Source organism: Equus caballus, chromosome 28 (assembly GCF_041296265.1).
Source record: "Equus caballus isolate H_3958 breed thoroughbred chromosome 28, TB-T2T, whole genome shotgun sequence".
In the NCBI taxonomy this organism is placed as follows: Eukaryota; Metazoa; Chordata; class Mammalia; order Perissodactyla; family Equidae; genus Equus; species Equus caballus.
In genome coordinates this window covers 27,020,389-27,041,151 of record NC_091711.1, presented here as the reverse complement: position 1 = coordinate 27,041,151, position 20,763 = coordinate 27,020,389, and the positions used below count along the sequence as shown (strand labels likewise).

Sequence of the window (20,763 nt, the reverse complement as noted above, 5' to 3'; positions counted from 1 at the left end):
AGTGAGAGTGAGTGAATGAACGGGCTACAGCTGAGGACAATGAGGGCTCAGTCTTGCTGGGGACCTTCTGGGAAAAACATGTAAAATTGTCTCATCAAGGGACTGGGAAGCTGGAATGTTTATCTACCCGTTCCCTGCTTCCTTAGTTGAAGGTTACTCCTGGGTGTGTGGAATCCCTGGCACTTCCAGGCTGTCCTGCCTGCGGTTGGGGAAGCCTCAGTAGCTTCGGAGAAAGCCCAGAGCAGAAAGGACAGCAAAACACGAGTACTTGACAAGGGAAGTGCCAGCAGGTGAATTTAAAGGTGAGCTGAGTTGACACGGGGCAGGGCGTCGCCCACATCAAGTACCCTGGCTCACGTCCACTTCCTTTGCTACTGAACTTCCGTCGTTCTTGCCCCCATCAAGATACACCTCTCACCCTTGACACTTTGCTGAGGGCTTGTCTATCCCATTGCTAACTCCTGACAACTGTGCTTAGCCACTCTGTGACTCAGCCTATTTGCCCTGCCAGCTTCTCCATCAATGGGCCCTGATGTGGGTCAAACTCTCTTTCCCAACTGTTTGCACTGATAAACCCACTGGATCACCAACTCCATGGGCACAGACTAAACACAGTAATACACATCATGACAAAATCACAAAAGGGATGAGGTGAAGCATATTATATCAGTTTTTCTGGATATCCTTTAGACAGCATCAACGATAAAACAAAAAACTAAACAAAACAGAACAACTCCGTGGAGTTAAATATCCTTTCTGAAGCCATGTGTATCGTCTCTTTCATACTGGATACTGGAACACTCCCTCATCAAAGCCAAAAGTTCATTTGTTCATTTTATAAGCTGTCACATTGTGATCATTGTGATTCTTAACTGTTGTGAGCCATGGGCCACTTTGGCAGTCTTGGGAAGCCTCTGGATGCCTCCTTATAACAATGTTTTTAAACACATGAAATAAAATATGGGAAATGTCAAAGGAAATCAATTACATTGAAATACAATTCTATCCACAGATCCGTGTAACTCAAGTTAAGAACCCCTGAAATTTTCATCTTCTGATGAAAGCTCACTCAGAAAGATGTCAAAAGTATTTTATAATTCCAAATAAGACACATGACTTAAACCAGAACTGGAAAGGAATTTGTTCTTTCTTGACACATCAAAAGCCTACCTAGTAGTTTGCTCATGTTATTAATCCTTTGCAGGTGAATATAGTAGCGCAGTAGAAGAATCCATGTAATATCTACTTTAGTCTGAGTCTTTTTTGTAGAATCTGTGTCATCATCCATGTCTTCACCTTGGTAAGAAAGTGTATAGCCAGTCGGGAAGACAACTTGGTAGTTATCTGAAAGTAAAAAAAAAAAAGGTTTGTAAGACAAATATTATGCTTTCCTTGAAAACTAACCATTTATGAAAAAAAAATGACCACAACTCATAAAGAAAAAATTGACAAATGGCAATACATTCAATTTAAAATTTTTGTGTATAACAAAATACACCAAACACAAAGTTAAAAGACAAACCATAGACTGAGAAAAGATATGTAGCACACATATGAATTGTTTTTCTCTAATATGTGTAAGACCTTGCACCAATCAATAAGAAAAAGTCAAACAGTTCAACAGAAAAGTGGGCAAAGAATTTCAACTGGCCACTCATAGAAAAGGAAGTCCAAATGGCCAAAATGTTAGCATCACTAAAAATCAGAGAAATGCAAATTAAAATGAAATACTATTTCATATCCCTCAGGAACTGACAGACACTAAAATCTGAAAATAATAAATACTGGTAACAAGGTGAGGAAACCGAAATTCTCAAACACTATTTGTGAGAGCAACTTTTTGGGGAAGCAATTTGACAGGATCTAATAAAATTAAAAATGCAGATACTCGTATATGTATAATAGGAGTCTTGCACAAGATATTCATGGTAGTGTTCTTTGCAATATCAAAAACAATGGAAACTTGGAAAAATAAACAGAAGTCTATTCATTTGATGGCATTTAAAATGAATTAATTAGATCTATTAGGGAGAAAGTATAGTGTAGTGGCTTGGTTCAAATTCCAGCTGTACTACTCACTAGAGTGTGAACTTGAACCTCTCTGTGCCTTAGGTCTCTGGGATGTTGACCTTCTGAGTCTTAATTTCCTCATCTTTAAAATGGGCATATAAGGGGCCAGCCTAGTGGCATAGTGGTTGGGTCTGAGCCCTCTGCTTCGGCAGCCCAGATTTCACAGGTTCAGATCTTTGGTGGGGACCTACACATTGCTCATCAAGCCATGCTGTGGTAGCATCTCACATACAAAAAACAGAGGAAGATTGGCACAGATGCTAGCTCAGGGCCAATCTTCCTCATCAAAAAAAAAGGGAGGGGCATGATAAGGATGGTTCAGGATAGATCTTGACAACATATACTGAGTTAACGAACAGGTTAAAGATGATATATAGACTACCATTCATATAAATTTGAAAAAACTCAGTGTATTTTGTATTATATATGTACATCCATACACATATACACAAATAAAATATTTTGTTAGGATATTGGCTGCCTCTGGGGAGAAAGGGAGGGAAGATGAATAGAATCTTCTATGGTTAATGGTCTATGTATTGCTGTCTTGAATAATAAGATGAATCACCATCTACTCACCATCCAGTTTAGCAAACAGAATATTCCCAGTACTTTTGGAGTACCCTGTAAACCTCTCTCTAATCCCATTTCCTTCCCTCTGCTTGAGCCCATCTCCCAGAAATAACCACTACCTAAAATTTTGTATTAATAATTCCATAGCTTTCCTTTACCCTTTAATCATATATTATGTATTACATATAATTTAAAAGGTAATACATTGCTAATTTTGTCTTTTTGGAATGTTATAGGGAGAAAATCACATTGCATGAATTTATCTATGATATTACTTTTTCACTAAACATTATGCTTTCATAATTCATTGCTTTTTCATTGCTGTATTGTATTCCATTATATGAATATACCACAATTTATTTATCTGTCCTACTGTTAATGGACATATGGATCACTTCTAATTTTTGGTTTCTTGATTGCATTTTTATCTTTGCTATTATAAACAAGGCTGCTATGAATATTTAAGTATATATTAGCTGGTACATATGTGCACAAATTTCCCGGAAGTAGAATTACTAGATTGTTATTTTTCAGGAGTCTTTTGACCAATTTTGCCTTTTGTTCTTCCACATAAATTTTAGAATCAGTTTGTCAAATTTCACAAATCAAAACTTGCTGAAAATGTTAATGAAACTACATTAAATCTATAGATCACTTGGAGATTTGACATCTGGTGATAACATCAAGTCTTCTTAACTATAAGCATGGTATGTTATCTCTTTCAATAAAATTCCATCTTTTTTTGTTTTATAACCTTTGTTACATTAATTCCTGGATATCTCATACATTTTTGTATAATGTAAGTGTTGTAAATGATAACCTTTAAAAGTGCATTATCTATTAAAGGTGTATAGAAAGAAAATTTTATATTTAGCAATCTTGCTAAACGTTCTTATGGTCTATAGATTTTGAGAATTGTCCATGTGAATAATCTGTAGCTAATGACAGCTTTTTCTTCATTCCCATTACTTGTATCCCTTATTGCTTATTCCTTTTGCTTATTATTGTGCAGAGCAGGACTTGCAGAACAATTTTGAATAGAAGTGTGATAGCAATCATACTCCTGCTTTTAAAGAGAATAATTTTAGTATTTGAATATTAAGTATATGTCCAGTAGTTCTTTTCCCCCACTTTAACTTTTTCAAATTAAGGAGATCTTTAACTACTATTTTAAAATCATGAATGGCTGTTGAATTTTATTGAATTTTTCCAAACTTTTTGAGTTGATTATTTTCTATTTTCATTTGTTAATGTAGTTATTTCATTTAACGCATTTTCTAATGTCAAGTTATATTTCACTTCTGGAAATAATCCAATTTGACATGATATATCTTTTAACACTGTTTATTTTGAACAAAGTTATACACTTGCATGATCAAAACTAAAAATTCCTATCACAGGAAGCAAGTATTTCTAACCTTGTCTACTATACTTCTTTTAATGGTTAGTTCTGGCTCTTAAAATAATTCCCTTATAGCAATTGCCTGGATCATCAGTTTTAGAAAATAGATCTACTGACTTTTTTCTGTGACAGATGAGGTATTAGCTCACATAACACTCCTCTTCACCTCAAAATTTTTATACTTATATCAACATTTTTAGTTCCCCTATTATTTTTATATAAGTCTATCAATGTCCTAAAAGTTCTTTTTTTCTATTTCTAATATGATCACTATCTCCTGATGTCTTTGTAAGCTAATAACATCTGCACCCCCTCACCTCCCTCCACTTGCCAGGTTTTCTATCTTCAAAGTCAATAACACTTACTTTCTGTTCTGTATCCATAACAAACCCTTCTTTGTTTCAACTACAAGTTGTAAATCAATAAATAATGCTTAAGTTATGATTGTATAAGTACTGTTCACTGCGATGACTAAATCTCCTTCACTGAGGATGAGTGTCACAACCCTGTGACCCCCAAAGGATGCAGTTCTTAGCACCAAGATCAATTGGGTTGCTTTTACTTAGACCAATTCTTCAAAATCATGTCATATTGTAATTGGCTTCAAATTTGGACCATGAATTCTTGAAGAGAATTTTCTTCTTAGAATTTCTGAATGCCTTTTTCTCCTTGTTGAAAAAAGCAACATTTGCATTCTTCACCATCTTCCTAACATCTTGTAGCTTTTTAGTCACTTTCCTGCTGCCTAGAATCCATTCGTGCTCCCTGAATACATTCTTGAGGTTGCAAACTTGCTGCTTTCATTCGTACTGATGTATTTCTAAGCTGCTGCATGGCCAGCAACACAGACGGTTTCTGCCACCCTTCCTCTTTCCCTCCTCCTTTCCTTCCTTCCTTTTCTTTTCTCTTTTTTCTATCTTGCATATACTTCTTTGTTCTTTTTTGCAACTTTGTGTGCTGAGGTACATTTCCAAGTACTAACTTCATTTTAAAAAGTTCACTGAAAGAAAAACACTTGAGTCCTTACAAGGCCCTTGTCCTTGACTGATTGTGGAGCCAAACATGATTTTGGTTGAAACTCATTTTCCCTTAAAACTTCGAAAGCCTTGCTCTACTGCTTTCTAGTACCTATTACTGCTGGTGAGAGCCTGATGCTAGTCATATTCGCACTTGTATTTGACCATTTTTTCCTCCTTTGTAGTGTTTTTAATGAACTCCTTGTTATTTGCGGTGATTTAAAATTTCATTTTGTGTCTGGGCCTCAGTCTTTTTCATTCATGCTGCTTGGAACACAGCAGGCCTTTCCACCTGAAAGACTCACCTCTCCTTTCAGCCCTGCAAAATATTCTTATATTTCATATAATATTTTTATATTTCATCACAGAAATAAATATAAGAACATGTTTATTCCCTGCCTCTCTCTCTCAGCCCACATATGTGGGCATTTGATTCTGGCAGATGTGACGCTGCAGTGTTGTGAAGAAGGCTGGTCTTTTCAATAAAAGGTTCTGAGTCAATTGTATATTATACGGAAAAAAATTAATCTCGACTTCAGCCTCACACCATACACAAGAAAAGGTGCCAGATGAATTATAGATCTAAATGTGAAAAGTAAAACAAAGCTGGTAACATAAGAGGGCATCCTTATGATTTTTGCATAGGAAAAGATTTCTAAAACTGAACACAAGAAGCATAAACCATTAAAGAAAAGATTTATAAATGGGAAAACGTTAACAGAATGAAAAGGCAAAGCACAAAGTGGGAAAAGATATTCACAATACATATAATCTACAAAATGGTCAGATCCAGAATACTTAAAGAAGCTCTCCATATCTCTGAGAAAAAGACAGAAAATTTCCAAGAAAAATTGGCATGATTCTTAAATAAGGAGTTCCCAAAAAAGACTACACAAAAGCCAATAGTATACATAATAGCGCCCTACTTTTTTAGTCATCAGGTAAATTTTAAACTAAAACCACTTTGGAGAATTTCTTGGCAGTATTCACCGAAGCTGAAAATACATATACCTATGACCCAGCAATTCCAATCCTTGGCATATACATAAAAATGTGCACGTCTGTGAACGAAAATGTAATGTGCAAGTGTATTCATAGCAGTGTTGTTCACAATAACTCCCAAATATTTATCAACAGTAGAATAAACACTAACTGTGTTATTACATCAACCAAAAGGATGAATCACATAATGTTGAAGAAAAGAAGCCAGATACGAAAGAATACAGACTGTATATTTCACTTACACAAAACTCAAATTCTGGCAAAACTAATCTATCTGTTAGAAATCAGAAAGAAGAGAGGTTAGGACGTGTCACTTATTGTAGTTAAGGTCATTTCACAACATGTACATGGTATCAAATCGTTATGCTGTACACCTTAAACTTATACAATGTTATGTGTCTATTATATTTCAATAAAGCCAGAAAAAAAAGGGAAGCTCGTAGGTGCGGGAGGGGAGACAATATAGACTTCTGGGGTGCTGGATTTGTTCTATTTTTGACCCAGGACGGTTAAATGGGCATTTCCTTTGTGATAATTAATCAAGCTGTTTCTTCATGATTTGTGCTTTTTTCCATGTTTTTGTTATAATACAAAAAAATAATTTGTGGTGACTTCCAGCTTGAAGATGTTCGCATGATATTGGCATGTTCCTTTCTCCTCCTGGAAATCATTCCAAAGCAACACAGAAAACAAGTAACAAAAACACAAATTCTATTTTCAATAAATCAGGAAAGAGCTAAAACCCCAAACCACAAGACGCGTGGAATTGTTCCCAAAGCAGTTGTCATCAAGTAGAGGGCACAAAGGAGACAGAAGATGATGCTAAGATGTAAATCTCAGAAAGAAATAGCAATCTATACTTCTTGATGGTAAGTTACACATTTTTAAAATAGTATTATGGTGCCAGTTAAGTTGAGGTATCTTAAGACCAACTGTCATAGTTTAAAGAAAAAGGAATAGAAAACTAAATGTGTATGTGATGAGCTCTTTAAAAGCCAAAAACAATTTGTTACAGCTTTTTAAATTACAAATGAAAAACCAGGAAGCATCACATAGAGTAAGTTATCATATTATATCGGCTAGAGAAATGCACGCAAAAGCCTAGAGACTAACAAAATCCCGTGCAGTTGACGTTGCTGAATACACATCCTGAGGTCTAAGCCCTAAATGCCCTGTTTGCAATAATCTCCACGGGTTGAAAATCCAGTAAACAAAATCGTGGCACTATCCAATGATAAAATAACTTGAATTAAAGATGTTGCTGTCAACACGAAGACTCAGTTAGTAACAACTACAGAATTGTGCTTTTGCCTTACAAAGGCTCAAATCGATAGACACTCTTGGACTCGCAGTTTTGTTTATATTTGTCTAATAGTACCAGCACCAACTATTCAAAGGAGAGTTCCTTTTATGTCAATGGTTGGCAATAACGCAAGTGAAATAAGCAAAGTGTTGAATAACTTTTTTGAATCCAGTGGTTTATCCTGGAATAACTGTGTTGACATTTGCACTAATGGTGCAAAAGCCATGATAAATAAAATTGTGGTCCTGAGCGTGAATCCAGGAAGGCAGTGACAGAAAACTGCACTAGTAGCCCTTGCATTCTTCATTGCTGTGCACTCATAGTAAAATGAATACATTAATTAAAATGCCAGTTTCAGTTAGCATATCCTTGATGAAGCAGTAAAAGTTAACGTTATTATCTATTGACCCTTGAATACACATCTTTTTCATATTCCATGTGATAAAGTGGGAAGACACATAAAATATTTCTGGTGCATACAGAAGTACAATGGCTGTCTTGAGAAAAAGCACTTGTGTGGTTGTTTGAGTTACAAGCAGAATGTGCTGCTTCTTTTTCCCCATGGAACACCATTTTCACCAGAAAGAACAACTGACAAGACAAACTAAGCATTTTCAGACTTAGGTATGTGGCAAACATTTTCACAAAGATAAAAGTAGTAAGCCTGACTTCAAGGAAAACAACTGACAGCATTTGCTGCCAATGATAAATTTCAAGTTTTTAAGTAAAAACTTAGAATTTTGGAAAATTTGTATGTGCCACCACGAACTTCCCAATACTTAGACTATTCTGATAAGAATGGTGGTGATAGTTTTAAAATTTGATTTTTAAAAACTGTCCAATGAATTGTACCAATATTTAGAAGTTCTGCATAACCCAGGGGATCACCATTTTCCAAATGTCTAAAGCACGATGTTATAAAATCATGGATGAGTAAAAGATACATTCAAATGGAAAAACAGACTAATGTATTTTAACGCAGAGTACAACAAGGTCAATGATATTGTTTCATATTCTACACCGGAGCCAACCTTTAAGAAACTATCACTTATCCAGTGTTGTTTTGGTATCAAAGAAGACTATCTATAACTATCTGAAAAGGCTCTTAAAATACTCCTCCCTTTTCTAACTACATATCTAAGTGAGGCTGGATTTTCTTTACATATTTCAATCAAAACATTATATTGCAACAGATTGATGGAAGAAGTAGGTATGAGAGTCCAGCTATCTTTTATTAAGCCAGACATTAAAGAGATTTTTTTTACCCTGTTATTTACATTAACTTGTACTGGGTTTATTACTATTCTTTTAAAATTAATTAATAAATTTTAATTTTTCAGTTTTAATTCCTAACATAACCTTTTTCTTCTATAATAATAGAACTGTCTAATTTTTTCTTTACCTATTCTGAAGTAAACTTGGGTAAATTAAAATTTCCCCCCAAATTATAAATTTTATAAAGGCTTTCAAATTTATTTGTTTAAACAAAAAAACTCTGAATTTAATTTCTCAATATCAATGATTACTTTCCTCTTATCATTTATCATTTCTGGGGGGTTTTTTCCTGCCTGTAATTAATTTTCCTAAATAAGTTGGTTAATAGTTTATTGTTCTTTTCCCTGAAATTACAACTTTCTTTTTAATTATTATTATTTTTTTTAAGGAAGATTAGACCTGAGCTAACATCCGCTGCCAATCCTCCTCTTTCTGCTGAGGAAGACTGGCCCTGAGCTAACATCTGTGCCCATCCTCCTCTATTTTATATGTGGGACACCTGCCACAGCATGGTTTGATAAGTGGTGTGTAGGTCCGTAGCCGGGACCCAAACCGGCAAACCCCAGGCCACCAAAGTGGAACGTGCAAACTTAACCACCATGCCACTGGGCCGGCCCCTGAAATTACAACATTTTGATTTTATTGGTTTATTTTTTTAGATTTTTTTTTTTTTTTTGAGAAAGATTAGCCCTGAGCTAACTACTGCCAGTCCTCCTCATTTTTGCTGAGGAAGCCTGGCCCTGAGCTAACATCCGTGCCCATCTTCCTCTACTTTATATGTGGGATGCCTACCACAGCATGGCGTGCCAAGTGGTGCCATGTCCGCACCCGGGATCGGAACCGCGAACCCTGGGCCGCTGAGAAGCAGAACGTGCGCACTTAACCACTGCGCCACAGGCCCGGCCCCTGATTTTATTGTTTTTGTTTCCTAATTTATTATATGTATATTTTAAAATGATACAAAATAATGTCAAACATACCTGTCATATCAATTAATTTCAGTTGACTAAAGCTGCCTCTTACTAAAAAAATTATCAGGTTTTAAAACATAGAAAACCCTGCTCTATGTTCAATGTAAGAGACATATTTAAAACAAGATTATTTAGAAAAGTTGAAAATAAAAGGATAGACAAATGTGTACTAGGAAAATGTAAACCAAAAAAAGCAATATTTGTGAACCTAGTTTCAGAAAAGGTGGAATTCTGGCCAAAAAGCACTAAGTGAAACAAGAGTGGAAACTTTATAGTGTTAGAGGATATAATTCACAAGAAAGATATAAGAGTTAAGAATATTCACACCCTAAGTAACACACTATCAACAATTTTTTTAAAAACGACATATATAAGAAAAGAAACAGAATTCTCCCAGGGAGAGACCTTTATTCACCTTGTCCGGGGGTGTCAGGCTACAGCCCATGAGCCAAACAAATCAGGCCTGCACATGGTTATATACGACCCTTCAACTAAAAATGGTTTTCATATTTTTAAGCAGTTGAAAAACCTCAAAAGAAGAATAATATTTTGAGACTTGCAGAAGTTAAGCGAAATTCAAATGTCCATGTCCATAGTAAGGTTTTAACGGAACACAGCCACGCTCATTCGTTATATGTGTCTACGGTTCCCTTCACACTACAACAGCAGAGCTGAGTAGTCAAAACAGAGACCACAAAGCCTGAAATATTTACTATCTGACCCTTCGCAGAAAATGTGTGCTGCCCCCGACTTTGTTCATGAATGATCAACTGGAGAAAAACATCTAAAGATAATAAAGTAATATAGACATCAATAATCACTATATATAAAAACAACCACCAGTAGAAATATAATGAAAACAATGTACAATACCAATAAAAAGATAAAATATCTAGAAATGAATCTAACAAGAAACACAAGACCTATTTGAAGAAAATGTTAACACACTCCTAAGGGACTAATAAAATTTTTTAAAAAAAAAGATGAACTAAAAAACATAGGACATAAAATACACAAGATTTTTGGTTAAAATGACTCAATACCATAAAAATGTAAGTTATTTCCAAGTTAATGTCTAGAAGTAGTGCAACTCCAATAAAAATACAAGAGAAGTTTTTTAACTTAGACAAACTACTTCCAAAGTGAAAAAAATAAGAGCCATAAAAGACAATTTTGAAAAGAAAGAGTAATGAGTAGAGATTTACCCTAACAGAACAAATATATTTTAAGGCTACAATAATTAAAACAATGTGGTATTGAAGGCTGAATGGAGAGAGCATAGGAAATGAATAAAAAGTACAGAAACAGAGTAGTCATCTGGAAAAACTAAATTGATATCCACTTGTCATTCTTTTCATAGTCCAAATAGATTTCCATAAATTATTATAAGAGTCTATTGGAGAACTCATTTATAGCCTCAGAGACTAGACCTTTCTAACAATGACACAAATCCAGAAGTTAGCAAAAAATTTAACAATTTATACTATTTAGAAATAAAATTTTCCTCGTGGTGCAGAACCACCACAAAAAAGGTTAAATAACAACTGATAATTGGAAAAATACATTTGCAAATAATATCGTAGTTAAAGGGTTGATTTCTATAATAAAGTGCTTCTACAAATACCTAGAAAAAAGGCACCAAAAAAACCCTCAAGAAAAAATGAGCAAGGATTATGAGCAAAAAGTTCATACAAGAGATGCTTAAGCTTACTCCTAGTAAGAAACGCACAAATTAAAATTAAATCTTTTTCCCCCTAACATATTGACAAAGGTTTAAAAAATGTTTATAATATACCACTATCAGCAAGGGCATAGGGAAAAAAAGATCTTTTATTAATTGCTGGCAGGAGTATAAACTGGCATAACCTTTGTGAAAGGCATTTGGCAAAGTTTATCAAAATTACAAACAAATCTACCCTTTGATCCAGAAATTTCCCTTATGGGAATTGATCCAATATACATACTAGCTTTTGTATTAAATTATATATATAACAATGTGTGTGTGTATATATATGTATGTGTGTATGTGTGTGTGTGTGTGTATTATTACACAACAATATAAAAGAAGCTACGGGGACTGGCCCCGTGGCCGAGTGGTTAAGTTCGCGCGCTCCACTGCAGGCGGCCCAGTGTTTCCTTGGTTCGAATCCTGGGTGCGGACATAGTACCGCTCATCAGGCCACGCTGAGGCGGCGTCTCACATGCCACAACCAGAAGGACCCACAATTAAGAATATACATCTATGTACCAGGGGACTTCGGGGAGAAAAAGGAAAAAAATAAAATCTTTACAAAAAATAAAAAATAAAAAAAAAAAGCTATGTATTGATTTGAAAAAAATCCCATTAGATACACTTATATTAAGTTGAAGAAAAAAGAGCAACATGCATAATTGTGTGTACTAATAGTTATACCAATATTTGTATTTTTTAAGGGAAAAATATATCTGTGTATTAGTGTATGCACCACATTGGCTCAATCAACATCCATCCTAATCTCCAAATGTGCTTTCCCATATCAAAGAAGTTACAAAGATAAAAACCACGTTCCTGAGGTTTCCTTGCAGCTAGGGCCCCAGACAGGATTAGCATCTCGATTCCAGTGCATTCATGCAAGACTTGAAGTTGGAACTGTGCTAAGCGGTGCGGGAGATGGGATTCAAGGCATCTCTCTTTTGCTGGTGTGGATGCTGGCAGAGGCAGTGTGGTTCTCGACACCACAGCTAGAGCACAGGCTTCCTATGTTGCAGGCAGATTCCTGATTCTACAGCTTCCTTTATGCTATAATCTGAACGTTTGTGTCCCTTGCAAATTCATAAGCTGAAATCCCAACCCCCAATGTGATGGTATCAGAAGGTGGGGCCTCTGGTAGGTGCTTAGCTCGTGAAGGTGGAGCCCTCATGATGGCATTCGTGCCTTATAAAAGAGGCTCCAGAGAGATCCCTAGCCTCCTCCACCATGTGAGGACACAGCGAGAAGGTTCCATCTATGCACCAGAAAGCGGGCCCTCACTAGCCACTGAATCTGCTGGCATCCTGATCTTAGACTTCTGGCTGCCTGATCTTGGACTTCTAGCCACCAAACGTGTGAGAAATAAACTTCTGTTGTTCGTAAGCTCCCCAGTCTGTGATATTCTGTTATAGCAGTGAGAACGGACTACGACACTTTATAAAACAAAACAAAACAAAATAAAAACCTATAGTTCCCTTCATGGTCCAGTTACATGTGGCTTAGTCCTTTCTGGACGCTTAGCCTAGAATTTGTTTCTTTAGACTTCACAGGGATTTTGAAAGTCTTTTAAGTAATCTCCTTCCACTTAAATAAATTGGAGCGGATTCTGTCCTTTATAACAGAATCTTGACAGCTTGTATAAGCATGCCGTATCTCTGGTAGAGACCACAAAAAACCAAGTGCGGTAGCTCAAGGATGGTTCCCTCAAGATGTTCACGTGCTAATCCCCAGACCCTGTGACTGTATTAGGGTATGAGGCAAAGGAGAATTAAGGTTGCAGATGGAACTGAGGCTGCCTATCAGCTGACCTCCAGATGGCGAGAGTATCCTGGGTCATCCATGTGGGTCCAACGTAATCTTAGGGGTCCTTATATATAGAAAGGCGAAGCAGAAGAGTGAAAGTATCGGAGTCAGAGATATGAAGATGCTACCCTGCTGGCTTGCAAGATGGAGGAAGGGGCCACAAGCCAAGAAACTCAGTCGGGCTCTAGAAGCTGTAAAAGGCAAGGACACAGAGTCCCCTCTAGGGTCTCCAGAGGAAGGCAGCCCTGCTGACACCTTCATTTCAGCCCACTGAGACCCATTTTGGGCTTCTGACCTCCAGAACCGCAAGATAATACATCTGTGTTGTTTTAAGCCACTAAATTCGTGGTTATTTGCTACAGCAGGAATAGGACATTAATACACAGACAATACCGATTGCCTCTGGGGAGAACTGAGTTACTTGCAGAGAAAATGGAAGGGAGACCTTCTCTCCATACCCTTTCACATCTTTTGAGTTTTGATTCTTGAGAATAAATTACCTATGCAAAAAATTGAACTAAATTAAAAGGAAAAAAGCCTCTGTACATATTTGACCAATGTCGTCTGGTCTTTAATGTCACAGAGAAAAACTAAGACCAGTTCAATTTTCATTCCTTTTGTAGAAAGTCTGCTTTTTCTGACAACGTTTACAATTCTTTCCTTTCCCTTTATAATCCACAAGTGATGCCAGAACTTGTCCAGGTATAATCTGTACCGTCAGTTTATCTTCAGAAGACCTTTGGGTGGGGAGAGTCCCTTACGCCTACACTGAGGAGTCTCTCTTTGAAATAGTTTCCCACCAGCCCCAGCCGGAGCTCCGAGGGTTTCACTGGTTCTGGGCCAGTTTTTATGCTCATTTCCCTGCCTCATGCAGGTGCTGTGATCTCCAACCTTACACTCTAAGGTGGATTTCTGACTTCTCCCAACTGGCTCCTGTTTGGCCCTGACTGTGGCATGTTTCTCTGCATCTACTCGGGTCAGCAGGCGGTGTATTTCTAGTCCTTGATTCATGGACAAGTCCACTCTGAAGTCCAGTTTTATGCAACTAGCCAGGTTCTGACTTTCCCTCCTTGCAGGGCCCTCTTTCCAGACCCCTCTTTAACCAGGCATTCAAGTCCCAGCCCCAGCCGTTCCCTCTCCAGGGAGGTCTCACCTTCAGCCCTGCTTATAAAGCCCCCATGCTGCCTTGGCAACTTGGGATTTCACTTTCCTGGTTTCATGCTCAGCCATAAATTAAAACAATTTTGGTTCTATTTTAAACAACCTTGTTATATGTTTGGATGGGGAAGGGCAGAAGCATCTTTCACATCAGCTCAGTCCAACAGGTTGACCAGAAGCATCAATTCTATATTTTGATTTCCTAGCACTACTTTCTTATCCTACCCAACACAATGACCAAGGGCACAGTCTTTAGAACTGCATAGACCAGGGTTTCGATTAGCAGTGCAATATTACTCAAGTTACATAACCTCTCTGAGTATCTTGCCTCATTTAATAAATGTGTATAATGACACTCTCACAGAATTTTCCTAAAGGATAAATGAAATTACATAAGAAAGCACTGGCACGTAGCATCAGGTACCACTTGTCCCACTATCATGTGGTGCCTTCTGTCATTTTGTCAGTCTTTGACTGCTTGGGCCCTACTAAGGGGACCCAACAATCTTGTTCCATTTCCTTTTGTTCCCTGGAGGGTCAATCTTTCTCTGGGTCTTTAGGACAGCATTCTATTGTGCTCGTGTGGCAACGTTTTCTTACCTGTGTGATCTGTTGTCTCTTATTTTCCATTGCTGACTCTGTCTAGAACAAAGAGAGTCTCTTCATACCTAGTGTCTGACAACACAGTGGAGAATGTACGCTCTGCTCTCAGTCATGGTACTGCCCCTTCTCAGATTTAAGGCATCAATGTGCAGGGCTCCGAGTGGAATTTCCATACTCTTGCAGGCACTGGACCAGGACAGCTCTGCTTCACCGAGGATGGTTCTCACCATCCCAATTGTCTCAATCGCTAATACTCTGAACTGATACAGCAAGCATACGCATAACACACACAAACATCACTGTTGCTAGCATGAATAATTTTCTCTATTCCCACTTGTCAGGGGGGTAATTATTGGGAATTTGAGGATGTAATGTGTCCCCTAGCTCCCCACCACTATGGGGAATTGTGTCTTGGAGGAATAGGAGAAATTGAGATAGTAGGAGAGGAAGAGCATCCTAGTTCTTGGTTGGTTGGACTCCTCATCTCTGAACCAGGGGCAGGCGGTAAGGGAGGGACAAATTACGTTTTTTTCAGGTTGGAAGGTTTTCTCTGTTTCAAGAAGCAAAGCATATATCAAGGGTTAGTTGTGATTCTCAGTTCTGCTCCATAGATCTCTTTTTATATTATGACAATAGGTTACCAACATTAGTTTTTAGCATGACAAACATTTATATTTTTCTGTGTATCATGTGTATTCAGTTATGAGAGGCTGCATCCAGGACCAGTAATCTGAAATGTTACTTGTAATTCAAAATGCCTTATAGAAATTAATGATTTTTATCCTAGCTGAATTATGTATTAAGGCCACAAGAAAATCAAGATAAAACGATGGAGTATATTTGAACATAACTGGGCCCAAAGTGGGCATCTAATAAATGTTGTTTGCATTGTATCTAAATATGGTATCATATTGCCAGTACCATCATTTCAGGGTCTCTATTCCTACAAGACAATGTAGAGGAAACCTCAATAAATTGGACCAGCTGCATCGCTAAGTTCTCTTTCTGTTCTACAGATATCACACAATTGCTCTCAGCTTCTGGCAAGATTATCTGTATTCTATCCTCCACACATGACTAGTCTATTCTGTCATCATGCTTCTCTGATTGTCACTGGCTCTGTTGAGAAAATGTGCTTCCCCTCCTCTCCAGTACCCCACATCTCTGGTCCATTTACATCTGACCCACAATATACTTCTTCCAGAAAAAAAATGTTCCTAATTAACTCATATGCCCATCCTGCCTGTGTGCAGCTCCCCTTAGAAGGCATTTATTTAGCTTAAGATACATTAATCTCCTTTATTAATATGGGCCTCTTAAGAGATGCATTTATATAATTTTAAGGTGTATGCCTGTTCTGATTGCCAATGACTGGAAGCTCATGGAAGGCAAGACCCACTTCCTTGCTGTGTTCTGTGACTCTTCCTCCTTTCTGGACAGAACTATCTGGTACTCTGCACACAATAACAATGAATATTGTTCATCACCTCGTGTACAGATCAGTGCTAGTGTTGTTTAAAGTTAAGATTACTGAGGACATTTTCTCCTGGATGCTAATTTATGCTAATGCAAGGAAAATCAAACAAGTTTTATTTGTTGTTGTTGCCCTTTAGTAATTCATTATAATATGAGCCTCACTGCCATCTGGGTATTTGTGACAGTCAGGTGGGGATTCAGAACCCCTTTCCAACCCAAATACTGAAGTGAGGGGAATCATCAACGTGCATTAATTATCACTCTGCTAGGAAAAGACTGGAGGGCAAAATTATTATTCTTAAGGCAAGGAAAAATGCAAAATGGATTGCACTTTAAAATTTGGTAATTTCAAATTACTATTTTGGTAAAATAGTAAAGCAGTGCTAACGTCACAAAATGGAAACTGAAAACTGGAATATGCTATGAAAAACACTGAAATACAAAAAGGAAGCATAAATTCTAGTATTAAGCAGAGCTGAGATGAAGACTACTCGCTCAACTGATCAACTAAGATCATTTGGTTAGGCGAGGCCATGTCCCACTGTGTGCCCATGGGCGACATCATTCATTGATCACAGCAGCACCTATTCCTGTCTTTCCATATGGGGTTTCAGAATTCTTCTCAGGTAGCCACCAGCCATAGACTGAACTTGTCCTATGTGATAGTTGGGATTCTCATTCAGCAAACATTCACGCCCCTCTCCTTCCTCTACAGGCAGAGTAAATTTCCCTGCCTCACTGATTTTGCACTTGGCCATATGACTTGCTCTGAGCAGTGGGATGTAATGTGAAGAGAGGCCTTGAGTACGCTTCCATGATTTGGCTTGGCTTTTTCGCTCTGGCATATACCATGAGAAGAACATGCCCCTGGTAGCCACTGCCTCTTAGCCTGGGTCTCATAACAAAATGTACATGGAGTACACTGGAACTCAACTTGTGGCCTGAAGCAGAACATATGAGATGAGGATATGAATGAGTTCTTGTCATTGTAAGTCACTGAGTTTTAGATTCATTTGGTATGCAGCCTAATTTTGGCAATAACTGATTAATACAGCTTTTTTCTTTTTTTTTTTGGTGAGGAAGATTAGCCCCAAGCCAACATCTGTGCCAATCTTCCTCTATTTTCGTATGTGAGACGCCTCCACAGCATGGCTGATGAGTGGAGCAGGTCCACGCCCAGGATCTGAACCCGCCAACTGGGGCTGCTGAAGTAGAGTGCGCAGATCTTTAACCACTTGGCCACAGTGCTGCTCCGTAATACAGCATTTTACATGAAACTTACTTGTTATCCCTTCCCTAAAAAGTGGTAAAGCATAAGAAAATGTCTAGGATAAAGAAGACACATCTTTCAGAAGTAAGAAAGAGCCAGTGTGAAGAAGAAATAGCCATATTGGAACTTTGAATCACAGTCGTAAAATTTTCAGATTTTAGTCTTATCCATAAACAAATCGAATTCCCCCAGTCTACAGATTAGGACAATGGGATTGAGAGAAATTAAATGGTTTGGCAGGATCTGCGTGTAAACTGAAATCTCTTTATGATTAATATTGCACTCTCTGTAGAAAGCAATACTGTGCTTCTAAGAGGACTGCATTCCTGTCCTTCTGAACCAGGGAGAATTGAGCTGCCAGGCAGGGTCAAGTGCAAGAAGCAGTAACCAGCCCCCACTGGCTTCCCGGCTGCCAGACTGCCCCACTTTATCCCTAAAGAGCTCATCTATAGGGACTCTGGCAAGACCAAGCACCCAGCCTGAGGTCCAGGCCATAGCTGAGAAATCTGACGAGGCATGAAGGCAATAAAAATAAGAAAACATGCCTCGTATAAAAAATCCACCTAATGGTTTGACCTCGGGTAAAGCATTTTGAGGCTGGAAAATAGTCTGGGCCACATATTCTTCAGGAAAGAGTCAAGGAAGGGGATGGTATCAGACACTCTTCAAGGTTGACAACACTCGGCAGAGGAAGCTGCCGCCTACAGATGGGGCTCCAGGGGCTTTAGAAAGATCACTCCCACCCCCATCAGGTTAATCAACATGCTTCATCCCCTTTGGGTCAATGCTCACCTAGTGCCAAGCAAAATTAGATATTGTTGTTACTGAAACGTCAGTCTGGAAGTCAGACTCTAGGACCTCGCTTCCTAGAACCTATCCGAGTACTTAGCACACAAGAAGCACCCAATAAATATTTTTCAAATGAATGAATGGACAAACACATAAATGAATGTTAAATATTTATGTTGTTGCTGATCTGACTTAGAGGTTTATATTCTAGTTGACTGACTAACAAAGGAATCCTAAACAAAAACACACAAATAGTAGTATGGTCAAGTTTAAATTCTGCAAACCTCTCATTCATTAATTCATTTCAGAAATTATTAACATTGCATGTCTGCTCTGTACAAGCAATGTGGGACTTCTATAGCTAGAGTAGCAAATCAAATAGATAAGGTCCCTGCCTTCAGGGAGCTGATGATAATTTAATGAGAGACAGAGCTCAAATATGCACAATCACGTGCATGCACACACATACAAATATAAAATAACTAAGAAAAAGAACAGGGAGCTATAGGAGAGTGTGGGAGTGAGTACACATTTTAGAGGATCAGAGAAGCTCCCTCAAGTAAATAGTCCCAAAAGGTCTCATTTGATACGTGTGGACTGGGAAAAAAACAGATATAAGGAAATACCATTTTTTCACAGAGCCAGCATCTGAAACGCAGCAGCTGACTAACACGTATGTATGTACAGTGAAGTGGGAGGCCCCCTTATTTTGACAGGTAGGCCCTAAGACCCCTATCTGCTCCCAGAAGTTCTCCAAACCATTATCGTGTCTAAGCTAAAACCCAACAAATCACTGGAATTAAACCTTTGAAATTTGATTACACATTACATGTATCATGTTTTTATAAAATACCTAGACATTCAAACATACCAAGCAAATAATCTGTATATGAAGACAAAAGATCCACAGTGGCAAATTCTGGAATATTTGATAATGCTCCTTGGCTAACTTTATCAGTTCGAGCATTCTTCTTCCCGATAAGCAAGTTAATTGCCAGCACAGCTTCACTGACCTAAAATTAATGCATAATTAGAATTCATAAATGTAAGCCTTTTAATTCATAGACTATCCATTAGGTAAGTAATGTGAAAAAGTGAATTCATAAAATAACATTCAACGTACATTGGAAGATAAAATAACAACAGCCTGAAAAACAACATGGGATCCGCGATATGTAGCGTATATCACAGTTGAACAAATCATAGCTGTTGACAACTTAATTAATGTATAAGTCACTTTAAATAGGCCACCTCACCTGGCTATGACAGATATTTGCCAAAATGTCAAATATGTGCACATGTGTATCTGCCAATATTTTCGTAAAAGAAAAGTTGAAACAAACAAAGCCAGGTCTGATGAATAGAGATTAAAAATAGTACATATGTTTACATATGTCCACTTCAGCAGCCCAGGGTTCGCCGGTTTGGATCCTAGGTGCGGACACAGCATCACTCGGCAAGCCATGCTGTGGCAGGCATCCCACATATAAAGTAGAGAAAGACGTGTGTGGATGTTGGCTCAGGGCCAGTCTTCCTCAGCAAAAAAAAAAGAGGAGGATTGGCGGCAGATTTTAGCTTAGGGCTAATCTTCCTCAAAAAATAAATAAATTAATTAATTAATTAAATAAAATACTACACATACAAAGAGCGTTTCTAATCTTCCCAAAGAAGAAACATTGGCACAAATCCCAAAAGATGTGAAATTTTCCTTTCTCTTATATATATATACATTGTGTTGCCTTAACAACTGGTAGGTAGACAGCACAGATATGACAGTAAAGAGAAAGACTAAATCAAAATCACACCGAGGCTGGTCTCATGACCGAGTGGTTAAGTTCACACACTTTCCTTCAGCAGCCCGGGGTTTCACCAGTTTGGATCCTGGGCGTGGACCTAGCACCACTCATCAGGCTATGCTGAGGTGGCGCCCCACATAGTAGAGCTAGAAGGACCTACAACTAGAATATACAATGATGCACTGGGGGGGCTTTGGGGAGAAGAAAAAAAAAGGAAAAAATCACACCAACCTGCGCAGCAGCTCTTATCACAATCCAGGCAAACGAACTGTACGTTTCAAATATATTTACTGTCGGTTCTTTAATAGAACTATGCCTTCTGGGAAAAGACTAAAAAATATGGCAAATGTTTAATGACAAAGATAGATAAAGATATAAAGTTGCATAATAGATTCTCTCATCTTCTGAAGATGACATTTTAGTAGAACACTATGTAGCCACTAAGAATAATAATGGACACATATCTATTGACGTGAAAAGACGTTCAAAGTAAACTGGGGAAAGAAAAGTGTAGGTTACAAAATAGT

The 20,763-nt window shown here is 37.8% G+C and overlaps 1 protein-coding gene across 12 annotated transcripts in view; it reads right to left on the bottom strand.

Annotated features, from left to right (window-relative positions):
* CFAP54 (cilia and flagella associated protein 54) overlaps positions 1 to 20,763 on the bottom strand; it is a 301,315-nt gene that overhangs the window by 52,490 nt on the left and 228,062 nt on the right. For all 12 annotated transcript variants that reach the window (XR_011433771.1, XM_023631775.2, XM_070254526.1 and 9 more), the window contains 3 exons: positions 20,468 to 20,566; positions 19,312 to 19,453; positions 1,171 to 1,344 (listed from right to left, as the gene is read on the bottom strand). Coding sequence is in view for 11 of the 12 variants with exons in the window: in XM_023631775.2 (XP_023487543.2) it covers positions 1,171 to 1,344; positions 19,312 to 19,453; positions 20,468 to 20,566 (415 nt within the window). In the remaining variant the exon portion in view is untranslated. The remainder of the gene's footprint in view (positions 1 to 1,170; positions 1,345 to 19,311; positions 19,454 to 20,467; positions 20,567 to 20,763) is intronic.